The sequence below is a fragment of the Magallana gigas genome, chromosome 7, assembly GCF_963853765.1.
Source record: "Magallana gigas chromosome 7, xbMagGiga1.1, whole genome shotgun sequence".
Classification (NCBI taxonomy): Eukaryota; Metazoa; Mollusca; class Bivalvia; order Ostreida; family Ostreidae; genus Magallana; species Magallana gigas.
The window spans coordinates 8472015-8492863 of record NC_088859.1 but is presented as its reverse complement, the minus strand read 5'-3'; the positions used below and the strand labels follow the sequence as shown (position 1 = coordinate 8492863).

At 33.2% G+C, this 20849-nt stretch overlaps 3 protein-coding genes across 3 annotated transcripts; 1 reads left to right on the top strand and 2 right to left on the bottom strand.

Moving 5' to 3' along the window:
• Nucleotides 1-1334: 1334 nt before the first annotated feature.
• Nucleotides 1335-4166, top strand: LOC105335693 (uncharacterized). The gene is made up of 3 exons (XM_011439724.4): nt 1335-1980; nt 2904-3076; nt 3506-4166. Exons 1-3 carry the CDS (start codon nt 1572-1574, stop codon nt 4022-4024), a joined length of 1101 nt encoding a protein of 366 aa, XP_011438026.3. The 5' UTR covers nt 1335-1571; the 3' UTR covers nt 4025-4166.
• A 511-nt stretch (nt 4167-4677) lies between these two features.
• Nucleotides 4678-9841, bottom strand: LOC105335692 (transmembrane prolyl 4-hydroxylase). The gene is made up of 10 exons (XM_011439723.4): nt 9393-9841; nt 8316-8400; nt 8002-8159; nt 7515-7576; nt 7275-7309; nt 6910-7075; nt 6729-6783; nt 6419-6531; nt 6175-6265; nt 4678-5286 (listed from the first exon to the last, which is right to left on the bottom strand). Exons 1-10 carry the CDS (start codon nt 9543-9545, stop codon nt 4981-4983), a joined length of 1224 nt encoding a protein of 407 aa, XP_011438025.1. The 5' UTR covers nt 9546-9841; the 3' UTR covers nt 4678-4980.
• Nucleotides 9842-15384: 5543 nt separating this feature from the next.
• Nucleotides 15385-18068, bottom strand: LOC105335691 (F-box/LRR-repeat protein 12). Its single transcript, XM_011439722.4, has 3 exons — nt 17922-18068; nt 17252-17412; nt 15385-16620 (listed from the first exon to the last, which is right to left on the bottom strand). Exons 1-3 carry the CDS (start codon nt 18005-18007, stop codon nt 15875-15877), a joined length of 993 nt encoding a protein of 330 aa, XP_011438024.2. The 5' UTR covers nt 18008-18068; the 3' UTR covers nt 15385-15874.
• Between the last annotated feature and the right edge of the window lie 2781 nt (nt 18069-20849).

Here is a 20849-nt window from a genome sequence, read left to right as displayed (position 1 = left end):
ATCAGACAAGATCTCTTAAATGAATGGTGAAGAGTTTTCCTTTTCCTTAGTCTTCATACTGTACGCAAATATAAAAAATAATGAAGTAAGGAAAGAAATTGTTACAAATTTAATAATGCATTAATGGTTTAAAATCCAAAAATATAAAATATAACTAGGTCCATGTACACGCAGATGAATGTTTATCCTTATTTTACAACCAAATATATATTTTATAAGTATTGTTTCAACTCGCAAATGTAACATTTATATTTAAAAAAAAAAACACTGAGAAATTTAAACTGAACTGCCACTGAATTCATTTCTCCCAATCGGACATTATCTGAGCCATATTGGATTAGATCGAGCATATGTAAGAAAAACTGATAATCTGTAAAATGGTTTGCGGGTTATACTGATTTATATTAAACAATTTTTATTTATTATTATAAAGAAATGAAATAATTTGCAAAGTAATATTTAAAATCTGTTTAAAACTCAGTTGTCAAAGAATTAGACAAAGTGACCCTGTGGAAATGAAATTAAAATTATCATGATTCCAGTACATTTATTTTGACAATTTTTAAAAGTTGTTTGTAATATCAAATTCCCCGTTTGTCATTTATATGATGGAAGCCTGCAGATTCTTATATTGAGAACTTCAAAGAAAATAATAGTCCTCGGGATCAATTATCCGAGTCAGACCAAAATACAATTATTTTTTGTCTGAAATTGCCTACATTGGGTTACATTAACAGAAAATATGATGAAAAAAAAATTTGGAAAGACTAATTGAATTTGTCAAGACTCCCGATTAAAAACATACCATCTAAAGCCAATAGTATCAATTTTCTTCTTTTCATTATACATGTCATTGAAAAACAATGTTTTCTGATGTCAGATTTTGAAGAAATTTATGTTGATTAAAGCAGATTATGTTTGCACTATTTGACATACATTTTTAATTAAGAACTGTTGTATGGGGATTTTGTTTTCAATTCTATATCTGTGCTGCAAACTTTCTGACATATACATGTTTAAATTAATATGTTTTATTACCGTAGGGGGAATATGACATTTACCATCCCTGGTTAACCTTGTGGCATTAGTACAACAATGACAGTTCTATCTACAGTGATTTATGTAATGAATCGAATTTTTTTCATTGAATAATCCGATCACTCATTTTACTAGATCCGCCTAAGCCCTTTGTGCGAGATTGTTTAAAAATAGCCAACATGTTCAAGATGATTTAGGACTTCATGCGAGCCGATTTAAAAACATTCCAAACACAGAGCTTACGATAAGCAGATAACATCGACCGATAAAAATCTTATGTTGTCCAAACTTTCATGAATCCTATTCACTCACGGATTTCACGTGCCTGCCGTTACAATAACACAGGTCGCATGATTACAAAGCCACGTGACTAAATCTGAAGAGCTGACATCCGCGGAATAACCTCGTTACTATCGACTTGCTATTTAGTCACGATAGGCTGACAACCGGTCGTAGATCACGTGACTAACCAATGTAAAAATAGCACAGTCGGTAATCTTTGACGATCAGTTCGCGATTTTGTAAATGTTTGAATGTTGACTTATCTTCTGTTAAAAAGGAAGCGAGAGGAGAGGGAAAGTGATTTCAGTGACGAGGAGAGTATCAAGTCATTAAAATCGTGTCCAGACGAGGAGAAACAGGAGAGCAATGGTCGTCTGCCGACCCCATCAAATCGACAAGATAGCGATAATCCTGTAGTACAGCCCATGAGTGACTCTATTTTGAACGAGGAAGAAGACAGCGCACTCCAGGACGAGGAGCTTGGACTGAGGGCCAGGCGATGTAAGGTGCCCGACAGCCTGACGGACGAGCAGGAAGATGCCCTCGCCGAGTGGTTCCAGAGCCAGCCCTTGTTCTTTGACCAGTCTGTCAGAGACTTCAAGAACAAGGACAAGAGGGAGAGGCTTCTAGAGGAGAAGGCCCAGGACTTCGGACTACAAGGTGACTATAAACACTTTGCCTCGAGATATACTCATGCAGCACGTTTTCCTTTATTACTGCAATAGTAACGTGTAAAGTATACACGATATTGGCAAACGATATTTAGTATTCAATAATATGAATTTAAAAAATCATAAGATTTTCTTAAAATATAAATTATTTGAAACATGAGGTATTTGAATATCAAGTAATTGCGCCTCGAATGAAATATCTTGGAACATAGTATTGGAACTTTCCATTGGGGGATTGGGACCCCTCCTCCCCGCCCCGTCTAGATCCACGCCATCATCATCATCATCTCGAATTGTAAAATGGTGTATTAATTTAAAACCCATCAGTGGTTTTTGTTTATTGAAAGTGTTAACTTAAAACTATGAAAACAATACTCTATGGTATATTATACGTAGATTATGTTGATGGGCTCGTATCATTTGATATATATAATGAACTTTTAAAAGATGCATTAATGTATCACTAATTTGAATATAAACAATTTGAGCACGATAATCATAAAATAAAACAGAGGATCTAATTATCTTGATAGACGACTTTGCAGATATACGAGGTATTTGAATATCAAATTAAGAAATAATCTAATCATGCCATGGGCAAGAAACTTTTTACAATGATAAGCTATATCCTGGTGTACGTTTTGGCGAAATTTAAAGGGTTTATCTTTTCTTCCAAGGAAATAAGAGTTAAAGTCTCAATAATTTCCTATTAGTCCTATTATGTGTCGGTAAAATATATATGTACTTGTGCTCCTATCCTCAAGAGATTTTTTGATTCGATAAAAAATATTTACGTCGATTTATTCTCAAAGGAACTTTTTATAGATATGTTTATATAGTGTACGTTTTTAACGTAATCGGTATACTGTAGCAATTCATTTTAATTCTAATTAACTTTTTTAAAAACTCCAGGTAAGGACATCATGCTGTGGTTCAAGTCCCAGCGAACAATCTATGGCCGCCTGAAGAAGAAGAAGAGTGGCCTCGCCCCCCAAAGTCTGACCGCCAGACAGCGATGGGTGATGAGGACCTTCAGCTTCCTGTCCCCCTACCTCATCGCTAGGAACTCCAGGAACCTAGCAAAAGTAAGGGTGTAATATAGATAAGATAGAAAGGGAGGCTGAAATAAAGATCAAGATGGAACACCGCTTGTTCTCCGATGGAAAACCGATAACAATCTACGTATACCATTGAAAATCCGTTCATAATATTTGTAAATTGGTCAAACATGTAAAAAAAAAATATCAGTTATTTACGTATATACAATATTAATAAGTATTTATCATTGAGATTTGAAAGGTTAGGGGTTTCCACTCTTGAAATAGTTTTACCATTGATTGCATTTAATGCGCGTTTTGCATATATGCTACAATGATCGACAAAAATATAACCTGTATGCTGGCCCGCAACGTCATGCATGTCATCAACACATACTACATACGAAAAATGGCGTACAACAATGCATTGGCGAGAATTGCTTTATTTTTCGTTCTGTGTTCTTTTTCAATTAACAGCACAACCATGCGCCGGAGATGCGGGTGGATGATGACTCCTGGGATGAGGATGTGGCCCAGCTGGATATTTCTCAGTACGACCTTCACCCCGGTCCACTGCGCCTGCCCGAGTCCATCGCTTCCGAGGAGGAGTTAGTCAACATGTCCGGAACACCAGTAAGGGCTGATCTCAGGACCGCCTTTATAAAGCAAGAAACTCCAGACGATTCCACAGAGCAGACGACGGAGACATTGCCAAGAAACCATCACCTTCAGCCGCCGACCAGCGAAGTCCTTGACCTGAGGAGGAGTAGTAGCAACAGCCCTCGGACAGCGTGGGCCAACTGGCTGACTGCTGAGGTGATGGAATTACCCGAGGAGCTTTGGCGGAAGTTCCAAAGGGAGTCATTTGAACTTGTCATGCGCTACAAAGAACAGCAGCAGGTACATAGGCAGCAACAATCTAATCACCCGGGATCAACTTCCGGTGCAACGTCTCATTTTGCAACAATTGCGCAACCACAGCATCAATTCCGTTAAAATTATCATACATTAGTGTGTTTTCGTTATTGTACAATTAATCATTAAATTTTCATGTTGTTCCATACATTTATCGTCATGCATCTTACGAAATTTGTTCAATAAACAAGAGGCGGCACGCCATACACATAAAAATTATTCTTCTCAAATCAATATACATGTATACGATTGTTGTGGTAGATAACAAATTTGAGATGGTTTCCTAGCATCCTTCAGAAATTTACATAATTGATAAAAAAGGGTAATTAGTTTGTTTCATTTAAAAACTGCTCAGCCTATTATATTACAGTACCAGTTCTAATAATTCTCTGGAAAAAAAATTAGCCCAGTTTTGTATGAATAATGCAGGAGTCACTAACTTTACTGGCATGATGATTATCTTATGTTTGACGTTAAAATATTTCTTTTTTATGGTAAAATCATTGCCTAGCTGCATGTACAATGAAAATAATCGATAATTGTTATTATGATATGTGGTGAAATCTTTTTTTAAAAAGGGTCTATTCTTATCGTCAGGCGTCTGTGGTTCGAAGCCAAACCAGTCAAATAAAAAAATGCACTTCGCCGATTGCTAGAGTGCTTAAACATATTAGTCAATTTCTCACGTCCCTCAGTTTTTAACTATGCCAGAAAAAATAACTCAAAATGCTGAATTAATTAAAAATTCCTGTTTATTGCATGTTTCGTTCACCTTTCCCCCATTCATTAAAAATACAAATTGATGATGCACGAAATAGTCATGTTGTAAAATTTTGAAAAAAATTGCCTGGTGGCAGTAAATACAAAATGTACAACATAACGAGTAATTAAATTATGTATCAACTACCACCCGGTAAATAAATAATTTACAGGATGACAACATTATGAAAAAATAAATTAAGGAAATAAACCATTTATACAAACGTATGTAGTAAAGGAATGAGATTTTGAGCAAATAACAGTAGGTGCTGTCCTTTTTATAGCTCCTCTTTCGACATCTTTGGCTGTTTTTCTGTTGATGCTTTGTAAAACTTTTGCATTTTCTTCAAGTCTTTAATTTTATGGTCCGTTGTTTTGACCCAGAAATTGGCTATCCACTTGACCCCGTTTTTGACGGGACAACCTCCGTGGAACGTAAACTCATCTAGCGGCCCTAGCCAACCATTGGCGTCGTCTACAAAATGATTGTACCAGATGACGGCTTTCCCCTTTGCCGGGGACACCTTTAGCGGGGATTCCTCACACTTCCGGTAGAGGTCTACCAAATCTTTCTCCATCATCGTCTGCAACAAAATATCACACATAGATGTCAAAACACTGTACAGTTTACGTTGAAATTGATGCAGAGAACATGATGATTTGTGATTAAATGTAAACTTTAATTTAAGAAGTATTTTATTCAAGTATATAAATACATTGAAATGGATTGAACAGCATGCACAATGCCTATTTATGTTCTCTCCTGTAAAGTTTGTCTGTGGATACAATGTACGAGTAATTATGGAAAATCCAGCAATGCGACATTCTGTACCAAGTATGTGCAGATAGTGAATAGGTACTATACACTATAGTCTGTCCCAAGTTATTGCTTCCATCACTTTTTGGTGATTTTTACTAAAAATACCCATACCTGTGAAAGAAATACAGTTGAAATCGATAAAAGGGAATATATCCAAGGTATCTTCATTGAACAATTATCATTTTTCACTCATAAAAGTTTATAGGAACGAAAACAAATTTCTTACGGAGATTTATAATGGGAAATGTTTACATCTTTTCTCCATTTGGAAGTACTCGGTATACCTCGCGCAATTTTTTAACGTTATCATCCGGGCTTATTAATGGCTTATGCAATGCAAAATCCCCGTAGACTTTCTATTTTTGGATGTGAATTGAAACCCAAAGCGGTAGAGGGGGCGTTTCAAAACATGTAATCTGGACATTTTTCATATTAGTGGATAAACGTAGTTTGAGCCCAAAGGTATTCATGATTATCGAAATATCAAGCAAAAGGTGATGGAAGCAAAAACTCGGGACAGAGTATAGCATGTACTTTAGAACAGATTTACAGTAACTGTTCTTTGTAAACTCGTTATCTGGATAATCTACTTTTGATTTTCACTGACTTTACAAATTCTTAAGAAATCACTGCTATTTTTTAACTAGTGGACCTGGTAATCCAGAGTGCTGTTATTTGCAACCGGAAATGCTGTCTCGCCTCCCTCCTCTACGTCATTCAGGTAAAATAAAATGGTCATGTACCTTAAAAAAAGACAAAATATGCTAAAGCCCAGTAAAGGTTTGTACGTCACCCATATAAAACAGCTATAAAAATGAGGGGGGAAAAGCCGTTTATCGATTCAATATTTCTGTATTAATAGTTCACAATTCACAAATACATGTAATTTATCATACCTACATATCCGACATTGCTTGGTGCGCTCTCTAGTGCAGCAAGGTACTTTTGGTTCCACACGCGCTGAATCCCAGTGTGCATTGTAATGACCCTTTATGCCGTAAGACACAACCTATGAAGAGAGGCCAAAAATTATGTATTTTTAATCGCATGCACGGCCAATAACGGAATTCTTGATCAATTTGCAAAATGGCATGTTATACATGATTGATATTAATATCACAAAGATTAAACAAAAAATAATGAACCATCAAACTGACAGATTGAAATAGCACAATTTTAGCGTTTAGGTTTATCTGTATTTCTTACCTGAAAATCACTGAGTTTGATTAACTCTAATGGAAGTCCAACTACTTTTGCAACACTGAAAATTTTAAAAATGACATCATATGAAATATATGGTCAACAGATATATTAGGAAACATATAAAACGTTGGATTCAAGAGAAATACACAGAACAGCACTCGAGACGTGTGTGTCAGTCGCTCACCGTTTTTGGACCTCGGCAAACACTTTGTCCTTGGACCGGTCTGGGTAGAGCCACACCTGTTTACTCATCCGGGAATGTTTCTCTGGGTTGGCCTTCACTATTTTCTGTATCTCGGCTTGTAACATCATCGGGGTAAAAGACTTCAGTTCATCATTCGTTATCAACTCTGTAAAAGAGATTCTGTATATATTACAAATTTTACATCCCATCGAGACTAATCAACTCTCTTTTACTAATATTGCAGTGTGATATGAGGTATATTTTATCAGTACTTAATATTTTTCAGGAATTTGAAATAAAGCATGCATCAATTACATCTTTGATGACTCGTCATTATTCTTCAAAATTACTTTTGATTTACTAACCGTCTCCGTTTTTGTCCCACCCAGTTTCTTTGTACCTACATTTTAGAAAACAAAAAGTAATGAATGCTGGTTTTAAAAGGTATAAAGCATTTATAAACGACCGTGAATTTTATAGTAACCGTTTTACATTGAACTTTTTAGTAAATAAATTAAATGATTACAACAAATAAATGTTCTAATAATATTTTCCTCCAAATACTTTTGATTTTTTTCTACAAAGGCGTCGATATCTATACTTGCAATTTTAATATATCTTCATCCTCCAAGAAAACATCAAAGCTTCCCTGAATGGTATGTCTCATCTAAAAATAATAAATCATAGGAATATATATATATATATATATATATATATATATATATATATATATATATATATATATATATATATATATATATATATATATATATATATATATATATATATATATATATATATATATATATATATATATATATATATTCTTCGAAAAGGGATAAATTTTAATGATGCTCAGAAAGCTAAGGCAGTCGATCGAATGTTTCCCGATGGATAATGCCGATATATCTTTAAAAATGCTAAACAGTGTTCCAATGGGCTCCAATAATCTCGGCTTTTTTCCGGTTTCATCCAATAGCTCGCACTTTAGAAACAATCAGCATGACAGACTTTGTTTATGTACGGTATTAGCGATCGTTAGCATCAGTTAGACTCTGTGTATGTAAGGTAAGCGATTGATGACGTCTGTACCTCACGCACACTCAGCTTCTTGTTTCCGTCATGGTCTCTGAGCACGAAGCGCTGGTTCTCCGGTTGATTAAGCACAGTCTCGCTCTCCTTCAGACCCTCATCTTTTGCCATTTGTACGAAGTAGTCACATTCCTCTGGGGATAGAAAGCTTTCTGCTTCTGTAATTTCAAGTTAGAGTTTTAAATAATCTATATTTGACACATTGTGGTTTCAATGCATATTGTCACAGTTTATACATATGTGTCGGTTGCGTTAATTTGAAGTAATCTTTTTTTTCAGAGTATTACTAGTATTTAAGATTCCAATGAACGAACCAATCACAAGCGGCTTTGTGTTGAGCGTTGTCAAGGTAACGCTTCCTAGGGTGTCGTTGGTATCAATTTTTTGAACATGTCCCACCTTGATAAAGATATAAGCAGTTGCAATTATATCAAAGTGTGTTTGTGATTTGAAGGTAAAACTTAAAATGATCTTTTATCGATATTGGTCTGGGTTCACAGTGTAATTTTAATATGAATGCCGTCCTTCAATAATAACAAATCAGTCCAATGTATTTCAAATCTTTATAAATATTCTAAAATCGATCGAGTGTTTTATAAGGTCTTGTTTCAACGCTTTCCGTGTCCTAGGGATGAATAGAGGAAATTGCTTGCATTTGGATTCTGATAAGCTTAAGGGTATATTTACATGGACAACTCCCCCTAGTATTATCCACGAATAGTTGTGATACATATAGCAGTATTTAGTCAATCAGATCATAACATCCCACGATATTCTATAATTTTTACATGAAATACCCTGATTTATAAATTATAAAAGAGCTTTCGATAATTTGTGTCTTGTTTGGTGATAAGAGGAACCATGCAATCTGGCAAGAAGTTCATCATATTTACATGGACAACTCCCTCTAGTATTATCCACGAATAGTTGTGATATATATATGAGCAGTATTTCGTTGCTTAGTTAGTCAATCAGATCATAACATCCCACGATATTCTATAATTTTTACATGAAATACCCTGATTTATAAATTATTAAAGAGCTCTAAATCATAATTATCCAATAAACTTTGTCTGCGATATACTTCTATTCTAGAATCTTGTTCTTTACACGTTTAAAACTACGAGTAGTTTAAATATATATCAAAGCTTATGAGGATTAGCCTATATACATGTAGTAGATGTCCAGTTTAAGGCACTTCAATGATCATGTCACTCTAGCTCTATATTACATACATACATTACGGTATAACGGTATACGCTGGGAATCGACAGCTACTTATCTGTCATTGTACAGTTTTCTATCAAATTACCACTAAGTCCAGTATAGTTATGCACGTCACTATTTGATGTAAACATATGTGAAAGAACATACATTGAAAGTGCACCTACCTCGTTGCCCTGAATTCGGGTGAGGCGTACGTGATTCCCATCACCGCAGCGTACGCCGGAATTATCTGTGACACAGATGTCTAACGAGTACGCAGAGAAAATCAACACGGCAGCGATGTGTAAGGTAAACAAGCACCTGTCCCGTGTCCTCATGCTGTCGATAGCACGAGATAGAAATCCCGCACAGCTACCGAACACTACAGGGCACTCTAAAATCAATTCTTCATATATAAGCCGATTCGATTTAAAAAGTCGGTAAAAATAATCGCATAAAGCATTTCACTATTGTACACAACACATTTTATAAATTCCTGTACTAAACATCGTTGCATGTAACGAAGCCGTTGTGACATACAATGCTGGTGTATGTGATTTCAAGTATGTATACATACTTCATATCGGAATATGCTTTCACATGCACACGCGGTCGATCTCTGGGTCCGCAGAAGGGATGGCTCAATCATTAGAACGATTTTATAATTCATTGTTCTTTTTCTCAGCGGGCATTTGAAATACATGTATGTAGAGTTTTATGTGGTACCGTAGAAAAAATTAAGACAATATTTTTTTACCTTCTCGATCGATCCTTATTTTTCCGACTACCTACATCCTCTTATCCCTAGAATAAATCAAAATAAGCTTCTATCCTATACAAATTTTTAAGGAGATATTTGAGTAAACTTTACATTTTGCTATGATTAATTTACGCACATTGTACAGAAAAAAGGTAAAATGGGGACTTAATGGTTTAAAATTTTCAAATCAGTAAATATTATCATATAATGGAAAATAGTGTCGGCTATAGCTAGGTAAACATTTGACATAAATATTTTCAATGAACAATTTAAATAAAAATCAACTAATATCTTGACTTAATACGTGTATAAAAAGGCATCATTTCTGAAAATTATCCATTTTATGTTGTACTATATTATGAACAATTTTAAAGACGTACTGAATAATGTAGTAATGTACATATCTATACTACTATATTAAAATAATAGACTCGAATTTTTAGTCTTTAATACCGAGAAATCGGAAGAATACTGTCTTTTGTTTTATATATTTTAAACATCTTTGGTACTTGAAGATTACCAATTTGTTTTTATTTTTTCTCAGTTAAGCTTCGCTAATTAATAATCAACGAAAATTCCTCAAAAAATCCCGGAAATCACCTGGATTTTTTGGATTTTACAATCTTGCGCTTGCGCAATACATTCACGCAAACGGGATCTTTAGTTTATATTTGTTTCCACAATATCACCTCTCCCTGAATAAACTCAGAAATGATAATACAAATACGGGTAAATTTTCATTGGACTTTTGCTATATATTCTGTTCATATAAATTAATGATTTCTTACGAGAGAAAGTATAAAATAACAAATATACATTTCAACTAAGCACTTACTTTCATCTTCGTGATGACAAAAAAATATTGATTACATGCAAAAATGTTACATTATATTTGTTATGAGAGTGAAGATAGAATATGTTTTATCGTAAAAATGAATAATGTCCTACAGACCCAGTTTTACAAAGAATATACGTGTACGTTGGTGAAAAGGTGTTGAGTTCTTCCATTCTATGGATTAAATTTTTTAGTTGAAAGAGATTTGCAGTCTCATAAAGGTTTGTTGTGATGTATTTGACTGTTATTTTCAAGGCAACATCATTCATTAACTTTCTCCAAAATCGTTCTGGAGCTATTCTGCAATTTTCTGCTACTTTACGGGTATAAGTAAGGGATGGGCCTTTCTCGAGACACAGTTAGGTTATTAAAACTAAGGAAAGTGTAGTGAAATTAATAGCATTATTGTAGGCTTATAGCTTTGTTATGTAAATGTCATTAATAAGGTGTATCGATGTACCTATTTCTAAATGTCCGATATGCAATGTCAACCCGTGCACGCACGGGTCAAAGTCTAGTGACATGTAAGAAGGATCATAAAAAAACTGCATTTATTGTAATTATTGGGGGAATACTTAGCAAATTACCGCAGACTTGCTGGTTAATTAAAAAAAAAAGGTCACTAACTCGTGCACGCATTTCAAACAACGACCTTTTATCTATTAAGTGCTTTTAGTTTTTCTAAGTATTCCTTTCCGTTGTCTAAGATACGACCCCGGCTATTTCCACCGTATGTAAGTTCGTTCGCCTTAATTAGAATTCATTCGCATTCTCACCGTTCGCCTTTATAGTTCCTAAAAGCAAAGACATAAATAACATTATGATATTTATAAATAACATTCAGATGTTATTTATGTCTCTGCTAAAAACATCATTCACGTACCCACCAATATCACACTTCAAAGGTGTCCGACGAGTGATCATTATTATGTTTGCATAGGCGTCGGAACCGGGGGGCTAGGGGGGTGAGGGGGGGGGGGGGCTTAGCCCCCCCCCCCTCTTTTTGTGCAAAGTTAGATCTAACCATTATGGACATAGCATGATAGAAGGTTCAGACCCCCCCCCCCCCACACACACACACACTTTTTCTCGCAGGAAAGATAATTGTTCCTAAATTTACCTTGAAAGATTGAGAAGTTGGAGCCATAGGTATACCCCCCCCCCCTCCACGGATTAGGAATTTCATGATTCGGGGAAAAAATTTTGGGTAGATAAGATTTTTTCCCCCCAATATTTCTGAGGATTAGTCTAGCCCCCCCCCCCCCCACTTTCAATTTGCTTCCAACGCAAGTGGTTTGCCCGGAGTTTGAGGGGGGGGGGTCCGATGTCTTCTTTGATAATTTTACTTTGTGAACTTACATTTACATTTCTAAATGAATAAAAGAATGTTACATGTTATTTTTAACCAAAATATAGCCGGATAGAAACTGAACCAAAATTTAAGCTCCGTTCTCCATGGGTTTTTTTTAGTTAGATATTTATTATGACTTTAAATTAAAAATACAATATATAAGGTTGGTTTTCGAATAATTTTCTTTCACTTGATGGTCTTTTTTTTTACATTATTCAAAATTGACTAAACTGGTTGATTCGATAATGAGAACGAGTTACTAATCTTTAACACTTCCTGTTTCTTTGATCACATCCTGTTTCGTTTTTGATCAACCGACGCGAAAGGTTCATTCAATAATATATGTAAGTTTTGAGTAGAGTTTACCATTAAGGGAATGTTTAACAATTCGTTATATAGTCATTTTTATCAAAGCAATTTTGATATATTGTGTAAGAAGGTTTTTAAAGAAGATTTTGCGAACACATGCAGAGTAAATTCGAAATGATGTACACGTCCTATTGTTTCAATGAGAATACAGAGTCCAAGTGCTACTGTTTGTGACCTATAGGGGCTACTGGTTTTTTTAAATCTTGATATATTGAAGGTTGTGTGATAAATATGGCCATTAAATATACCCCAAAAAAGGATATAAATTTACAGTGCAAAAATGGGGAAAAATATTTAATATCCGCATAAATATGTACACAATATTAGCTTTTAAGTCAGCCGGTGGGATATATTAAATATAATATCCAGAACAGTCAGAGTATGCTAGTAATCTTTTTTTGTTTTAGAACATAACCCACTTTTTCATCCAATCAGAAGTCCCTAAATATTCTATTAGGTGATGTTTTTAATTGTTAAGAATTTCTCTAAATTCACAGCGACGTCACATTTCGATCGACAGCTAAGACAGCCATGAACAAAGTAGAGAGATAGTGTCTGAATGGCGTAGAACTTTTGATGAGTCAATGAAAAAGAGGTTATGTTCTAAGCAAGTTACATGTAAATAATATGTAGTAAAATTTACGCAATTAAGGGGCTCGGTCACTTCATTGAATTTTACTTACCAGTAATATGATCTAACTATTACTTGGTGTACACTTATCACTTGATCACACAATGTATCAATGATTGCACATATATGATATATACGTATATCTTTATTTTTAGATAATCTACTGACTAATTAAATAGATTACAACAACTTTTAGTAAGCATGTTTTTCTGTAACTCTACAGTTTGAGAGTGATCCCCAAGAAGTTTTGGATATACTGAGGGATCAATTTCTCAACTATAGGGTTACATAAAAGCTCGTTTACCAAATATTGTTTAATTTTGTGTATTTAAACGCAGATTTAGTTTTTCAATATTTTTTGCAAAATAAAAAAAGATCTTTTTTTTTTTTTGCACTGTATTTCTATATCCCGTTTGGGCGATTATTCCCAACATGTGCAATACATGTAAACATGTAGACCACAGGCACTTGTTTCTGCATTGAGGTAAACAAAAATAGTATAGTATTTACAGAGGGTGTGTATTATTCTAATATTCAATGTAGTATGTGGTATACATTTTACTGGTATATATCTTGTATTCTAACTTGTATCTTACAGCATGTCTCTTGCAGTCTTTGTGAACAAAAATAATTGTATGTCTCATCATTTATAGTTGGCATCTTACTATACAATGTTTGACTGGGATTGGAGAGAGATGCTGATGAGTATGATAAAGTGGGCAGCAACAGATCCTTGGAACTTTGTTTATTATGTGCTTCTCTGTTTGTCACCCCTGTTCTTGATCAGTGCTGTTCTAGCATGGAATTTAGCAAAACAAATTGAAGCCAAGGAAAAGGAACAGAAGAAAAAGGCCAAACGTGAAGCAAACATTAACAAAATCAAGAAACAACAGAAATCTAAAAAGACCGATTAATAGTGATCAAATATCACCAATGTCAGGAAAACAAATGTTTTCTTTATGATGGAATATACTGTTGACTTTATTACATTATTAATTTATGGGTCACCAAACTCTGTACATGTATATGTATAAAAATGTCTTGAGTGAATTTAAATGTTTTTAATGTTCCATTAGAAATTGTATTCTGTATGCATTCATTTTTATTTTTTATTCATTAATTTTATTAAAATAAAACTTTAAATAAGATGTCTTTCAAGGTATTTTTCATGTAGTCAGTTTGAATATTAACAGAGGGTTTAACATGTAAATTGTTTAAATAGTTTCACCTTACATTATTCTTGCATGTACTAAATACATCATACAATTTCATTGACTGTTCAGGCCACCAGAGTTACAGAAAGAGGCATATCATCTACCACACCCTCCCTTTTATCATCCCTATTTTCATGAATTGTTAATGTTACTTTAAAACTTTTTGATCCTCACATTTTTTACATAAGAACACCTTGAAAAAATTTTGTAGATATTTGAATACAGGATCTATTTTATCACTCATTGTCCAGATATTTTGTATTATGTCTCCATTAAGCTGATTTTATTACTTCTAGTGTTGCTCAGGTGAGCAATGTGGCCTATAGGCCTCTTGTTTAAAATGATCTGATCCATTAACTAAATATATGCATGTAATTTTTCATCCACATATTTTAACTCATCAATTTATTGGGCACTGAATACTGTATTGTGATTAATATCAAAAGTCATGCTATGGCTCCTTTTCCATGCTAATCATTTCCCCCATGGGCCTCTTTTTTTAATTAAAGTAAAGGGGAATTACTGGTACAACAACTGAATTGAATTTTCATTTTTTAGCCGGGCTTTGCTGAAAGCAGAGTCCTGGCTGTAGGCAGGCAAATCGCCAGTGATACTAAAAATAGCATAACTTCAAAAGTAAACAAAAAACCAAACAGCGTCAAAGTAAAAACTTCCGCTATACCAAATAGTTACACAGAGAGCCATGTTCTTATTAAATACGTGTTTTTTAAACAAGACTACGCATTTTGGGCACATATACAATGAGCATGAATTTCCATGAACTACCGGTACTTTTCAAAGCATTGGTGTTTGGCTGCAAGTAATGAAGGGAAGGGGGTTGATTTTATAACGCTTGTTTCAAATTTCAATGCAACTGTTGATTTTTTTCTACTAGACAGACACATTTTTATTTATAGCCACTAACAAAGCAAATCAGTCGCTCTCTGGTGCATGAGAGAGAGAGAGAGAGATTGCCAGTTTTTACTGAAAAATATGCATAATGATACATCAAAAGAGTCCGGTTTTCAGTACTACTTCAGTACTTTGTTTATTTTACTATTCCTGAGTCAACTTATGGACAATGTAAATAATATTATTCACATGTATACTAAATTATTGAAGAAAAAAAAAAAAACAGACGAAAAATTAAATTTAAAACTATCACAGTACAGAAAATAATATAAATATTAATCTAGATGCAATACTAGTACTCACAATTCAACATATGCTAAATTTGAATTGCCTATAATATTTCTAATGGTAAGCCAATGTCAATATTCATAATAAATAATATTATATCTTAGTTAAACATTTGAATCTAATAAAGAATATTTTTTGTAAAAATCTAAAAAATATATAAATACATGTACATGGTCACAATAAATTCTAATAAATAATAAAAATGTTCAAGAATACCAGTATATGCTAATAAATTGTGTAGTGAAATCAGATACTTATGCAGTTTTTGTATGCTTTTCTATATAAACAGTACATATATATACATGTACTAGGATGAAACCACAGCAGAACTGCAACTTTTAACACATCTCACCATTTTGACTGAGCATTCTAACAAGATGGACTCCAAATCCTCTACTTGTTGATGTCCCATCTCAGAGGAACAAATTTCCAGAAGTTTTATTTTTTTCAAGTATGGTTCCATGTTTACAAATGAATCGTACTTCATCAAACAGCAGGCCACATTAAGGGTCTCTAACTTCTTCAAACCAGAGAGGAGAACCTTCAGTATATCTGAAGTTAATGGTTTGCAGCCTTGTAAATTCAAATGTTTCAGAGAGACCATGTGACGTGTCATGTGATGAGCTGCCAGTTCAAAGTTCTGATTTTTGTTTTCAATGGCAGCATCCCCAATCTCCATCCTTTCTAAGCTTGCCATTTGTTGTGCTGCCTTTGACAAACCTTCTGCAGTTACTCTGTAACAACCATTCATTATTAGTACTTTTAGCTGGTCTGTGCCACACACATACGACAACTCTCTATCATCAAATCTCACAGTTCTGGACACATCTAAATAGGACAACTCTGGCAAATCTCTTGTAAAATGCTTCATCAAACCTGGCTCAATAGCACAATTTTCTAGCGTTAATTTGACTAGACCTGAAGGCAGCAGACTGGGATCCAAGTTCATTGTGTTGCAATTTTTTAGGTGAATTTCTTTCAAGTTTGGACACCTTTCTTTTAAATCCTTCAACATGGCATCTGACAAAGAATAAACACCAAACTTTGGTTTTCCTATAAAAAAAAACAAAACCAAGATGATAAACATTTTAATGCAATAAAATAAGTCAACTTTAGTATATACCCAACCTTTATACATTGCAGACATGTGTATTTGTTGTAAGTCAATATTCACCTCATCTTCCCAAGTCTAGGGTTTCTGATCTGCTCTGCTCTATATACACCCTTGACCGAACTGGCAATAGATATGTGGGTTTACTGTTTCTTCATCTATCGAGATAACACATTTTTGAACTGCGACAACCTTTTGTTTTGACCAATCAGAAAAAGTGTATTGAAATGAAATACTCAACAGCATGGCTGCACCCATGTACAAGTTGTTTAAAAAAAAATAATTTAAAGAAAAGTTGAATTTCATTGGACTAAAACCACTTTTTTACCAGTAGTGCTAAGTAAGTAACTTATAAGCATGTCCATATTTTATAATGACAACTGAGCAACGTTAATCGTTGAACCATTAACGTCAATCATGAAACACTGTTTCTTATTTGATCATGCAAACATTTATGACACCAAGCAGAGAGTCGGGTTTCTAGTCACGTCAAACTACATGTATGCAAGTTCGGTCAGAGTTTATGTAGAGAGGAGCAGATCAGAAACCATTGACTTGAGAAAATGAATTCACCTGTGTCCAAGAAACCTTTGATCTTAATGGAGAGCAAACATTCAGACAGGTGACTTCGAATCAATTTCCACATCTTCTTTAAATCAAGGCGATAGTTCAAGAGATCAACATGCCTCCATAGAGTGTTATCACGGACTATTCTTCTCCATTGTCTGCAGACCCTGTAATTTAATTAGAATAAACACCATTTAATCATTAAAATATAAATAATTCTAGTTAATATAGGGTCATAAATTTGTTTTTGTCATTTCAGCATTTCTTTAGCATCAGTTACATATTAGGTGGGGTTAATATGCATTCTAATGAAGATCACAGTCCCCTGTATCTGTTTATACAATTGAAACCTTATCCACACACTTTTGGTAGAAAAATGCACGTTGTAGAAACCAGTATTCATATGTCATTTCTAACAGCATTTGGTTGATTATGCTTCAAAAGGAGGTGACTGGGGGTTTCAATTATAGTGTCAACAACGGGAAATGGGATATTTTGAAATCAGAAATGTACGGCGTGTCTCAGGCCCATGTTCAAGACAATTTTGCTTAATACAAGTTTTATCATACTTTTTAACCTAGTTTTTGCTCAGACTGTGTCAATTTCTGGCCAATTCTAGTTCTATGGGAAAAAACTCCCAATCATTATCGACGATTCTACAAAGACCAATATTTACCTGCCAGCAATACAAAGCTCTTTCACAGCAAGATACTCAAATATTTTCAACAACAGATTTTCTGGTAAATCATCCATTCTATTCATTATTTCATATGAAACAGCACACTGTTTCGGACTTCAGAAATAGTTCAAAACCGAAAGTAGGTTTCGGTGCGTTCGAAATTAGATATTTCGCTCGATGAAAATTCCGTTTACATATATTCTTCACAAAATCTTTTTTTAAAAATTATTATTTGACGTCTAACGATTTATTTATTAATCAGATCGGTAAGCAATTATAACTATGCATGAAACTATATTATATTTATCTAACAAAATGTAAAAATATGTCAAAATATTATAGACATTTTTTTTTAACTTTTATAAACTTTATTTTAAAACATTGTTCAAAACATTGTTCTCTCCTTTTAAACAATAGTTTGAAATAAGCATACATGGGGCTAAGATAAACTTTTCAAGTACACGGTCTATGGTCATCTCCTCTTCTTACGAAAGGATTTTGAGGAGAGAACGGGGCGGAATATAGTGCAGTTACCAAATCTTTCACTTGGAAAAATACATGTTCATATACTTCGTACATGTTTACGCGAATCATTGCGCATATGCTCTGTGAAGTTATTGGAACTTTGGCTGTTCCTTTTATCTAACGTACTGATGTCCATTAACAGTATAAACAAAACAATGTATCTGTAATATATATATATATAAACAGTAAAATGCTTTCTTTTTTGTATCATTCATGCGGCCGAGTTATGAAGGTATAGCTATCTTAGCAGAAATCTTTTGCTTATAACCCGCGAACGCTTTTTTGAAGCTGTCAATTACTATTTGGTAAAGAAAAATGTCATAGGCCTATATTTTATCATAAAATTTTCCATTTTCCATTATCTTTATGTGGAGCTTTTCTTTTAAAGGAGATAAATCATGATAATCTAAAAGGCAGCTTGATCCCACAGCACTGAAAGCAACCATTTGTGATTGCAAAACATAGTTTATCTAATAAATATTACGAAAGACGAATTTAGAGCCACATAAAAAAATATTTTTATCTCGTAATTACGAGAAAAGATCTCGTAATAACGAGATCTTTTCTCGTAATTACGAGATAATTAACTCGTAATAACGAGATCTTTTGTCGTTATTACGAAATCTTTTCTCGTAGTGACGCGATAATTTTTTTTTATGTGGCCTTCTTTGTCTTTCGTAGAGTATGGTTTCACTATTCTTCGATTTACAACTCTTAACTATAGTGTAAATTAATTATAGTTTACAGTTGTGAATCTAGTATATTTATCAGCAAATTTATTGTTAGCGTTATTTGATTATACTCTACTATTGTTTTAAAATAAGAGGTTATTGAAATGAAAGCTAAATAAAGTCAATGCAGAATAAATAATGCAATTATCGATTAAGTTTAGGTTTAAATTTTTTTTATGAAATATTGTTCTTTTGCAAGTCGCAGCTGATCACTTTCCTCGCGGACTTTGTAAAATTGAAAAATTTATATATATATATATATATATATATATATATATATATATATATATATATATATATATATATATATATATATATATATATATATATATATATATATATATATATATATATATATATATATACGTCCTTGATATAGATTTGCATCTGTAAACTATTATTAACATACATTCGTTAACTATAGTTAACAGTTGTTAATCTTAGAGTCCTTTCCGATATATTCCATTTTATCAAATTAAAATATACAGTCATGTTATATATTTTTTTTTTTGATAAAATGAAATATATCAAAAAGGACATTAGTTTCAGTGTTTATTATATGTTTTCAGTGTTTATTTTATATTTTAAGTGTTTATTATTTGTTTTCAGTGTTTAATTTGTTTTCAGTGTTATGTTACGATTATTTACCATAGTTTTCATCTGTAAAACCATATTTAACGGCTGTTAATTAACTGTAGTTTACGAATGATATAGCATAGAAAATTGCAGAATCGCTCCGGAACGATTTAGGAGAAAGTTAAAGTTGCCTTGAAAATAACAGTCAAATTCATCACAACAAACCTTTTTGAGACTGCAAATACCTTTCAACTAAAAATTTTTATGCATAGAATGGAAGTATTCAACACCTTTTCACCAACGTACACGTATTTTCTTTGTAAAACTGGGTCCGTAGGACATCATTCATTTTAACGATAAAACATATTCTATCTTTACTCTCCTAACAAATATAATGTAACTTTTTTGCATGTAATAAAATATTTTTTGTCATCACGAAGACAAAAGTAAGTACTTAGTTGAAATGTATATTTTTTTGTTTTACACTTTCTCTCATAAGAAATCATTAATATATATGAACAGAATATATAGCAAAAGTCCAATGAAAATTTACCCGTATTTGTATTATCATTTCTGAGTTTATTCATGCAGATGTGATATTTTGGAAACATAAACTAAAGATCCCGTTAGCGTGAATGTATTGCGCAAGCGCAAGATTGTAAAATCCAAAAAATTCAGGTAATTTCCGGGATGTTTTGAGCAATTTTCGTTGATTATTAATTAGCGAAGCTTAACTGAGAAAAAATAAAAACAAATTGGTAATCTTCAAGTACCAATGATGTTTAAAATACATAAAACAAAAGACAGTATTCTTCCGATTTCACGGTATTAAAGACAAAAAATTCGAGTCTATTATTTTAATATAGTAGTATAGATATAGATACAAACTTGTTTACTGATATTAGCCATACCGTATCAAATTTTATTGGTGTTTGTATAATCAAAACAAAAAGAAAAGAACAAATTATTTCAAGAGATGTTACAGAATATTGCTTTCAATTAGTTAACAGAAAAATGAAAGCCTGAATTTCACTAAGAGCCATTTTTATTGTTCTTTCGTTTTCTCACTTTTTAAGATTTGAAATCTACGAAA

Bases quoted from the DNA above. Each gene is read 5' to 3' on its own strand.
- LOC105335693 (XM_011439724.4), top strand. From the start codon at position 1,572: ATGTTGACTTATCTTCTGTTAAAAAGGAAGCGAGAGGAGAGGGAAAGT. The intron at 1,981-2,903 runs GTGACTATAAAC...TAAAAACTCCAG, and splicing joins CCAGGACTTCGGACTACAAG to GTAAGGACATCATGCTGTGG. The intron at 3,077-3,505 runs GTAAGGGTGTAA...TTCAATTAACAG, and splicing joins ACTCCAGGAACCTAGCAAAA to CACAACCATGCGCCGGAGAT.
- LOC105335691 (XM_011439722.4), bottom strand. From the start codon at position 18,007: ATGAATAGAATGGATGATTTACCAGAAAATCTGTTGTTGAAAATATTT. The intron at 17,413-17,921 runs GTAAATATTGGT...ATTAAATTACAG, and splicing joins GAGCTTTGTATTGCTGGCAG to GGTCTGCAGACAATGGAGAA. The intron at 16,621-17,251 runs GTGAATTCATTT...TTTTTTTTATAG, and splicing joins CAAAGGTTTCTTGGACACAG to GAAAACCAAAGTTTGGTGTT.
- LOC105335692 (XM_011439723.4), bottom strand. From the start codon at position 9,545: ATGAGGACACGGGACAGGTGCTTGTTTACCTTACACATCGCTGCCGTG. The intron at 8,401-9,392 runs GTAGGTGCACTT...ATCTTTATCAAG, and splicing joins CCCGAATTCAGGGCAACGAG to GTGGGACATGTTCAAAAAAT. The intron at 7,577-8,001 runs GTACAGACGTCA...TATTATTTTTAG, and splicing joins AGAAGCTGAGTGTGCGTGAG to ATGAGACATACCATTCAGGG.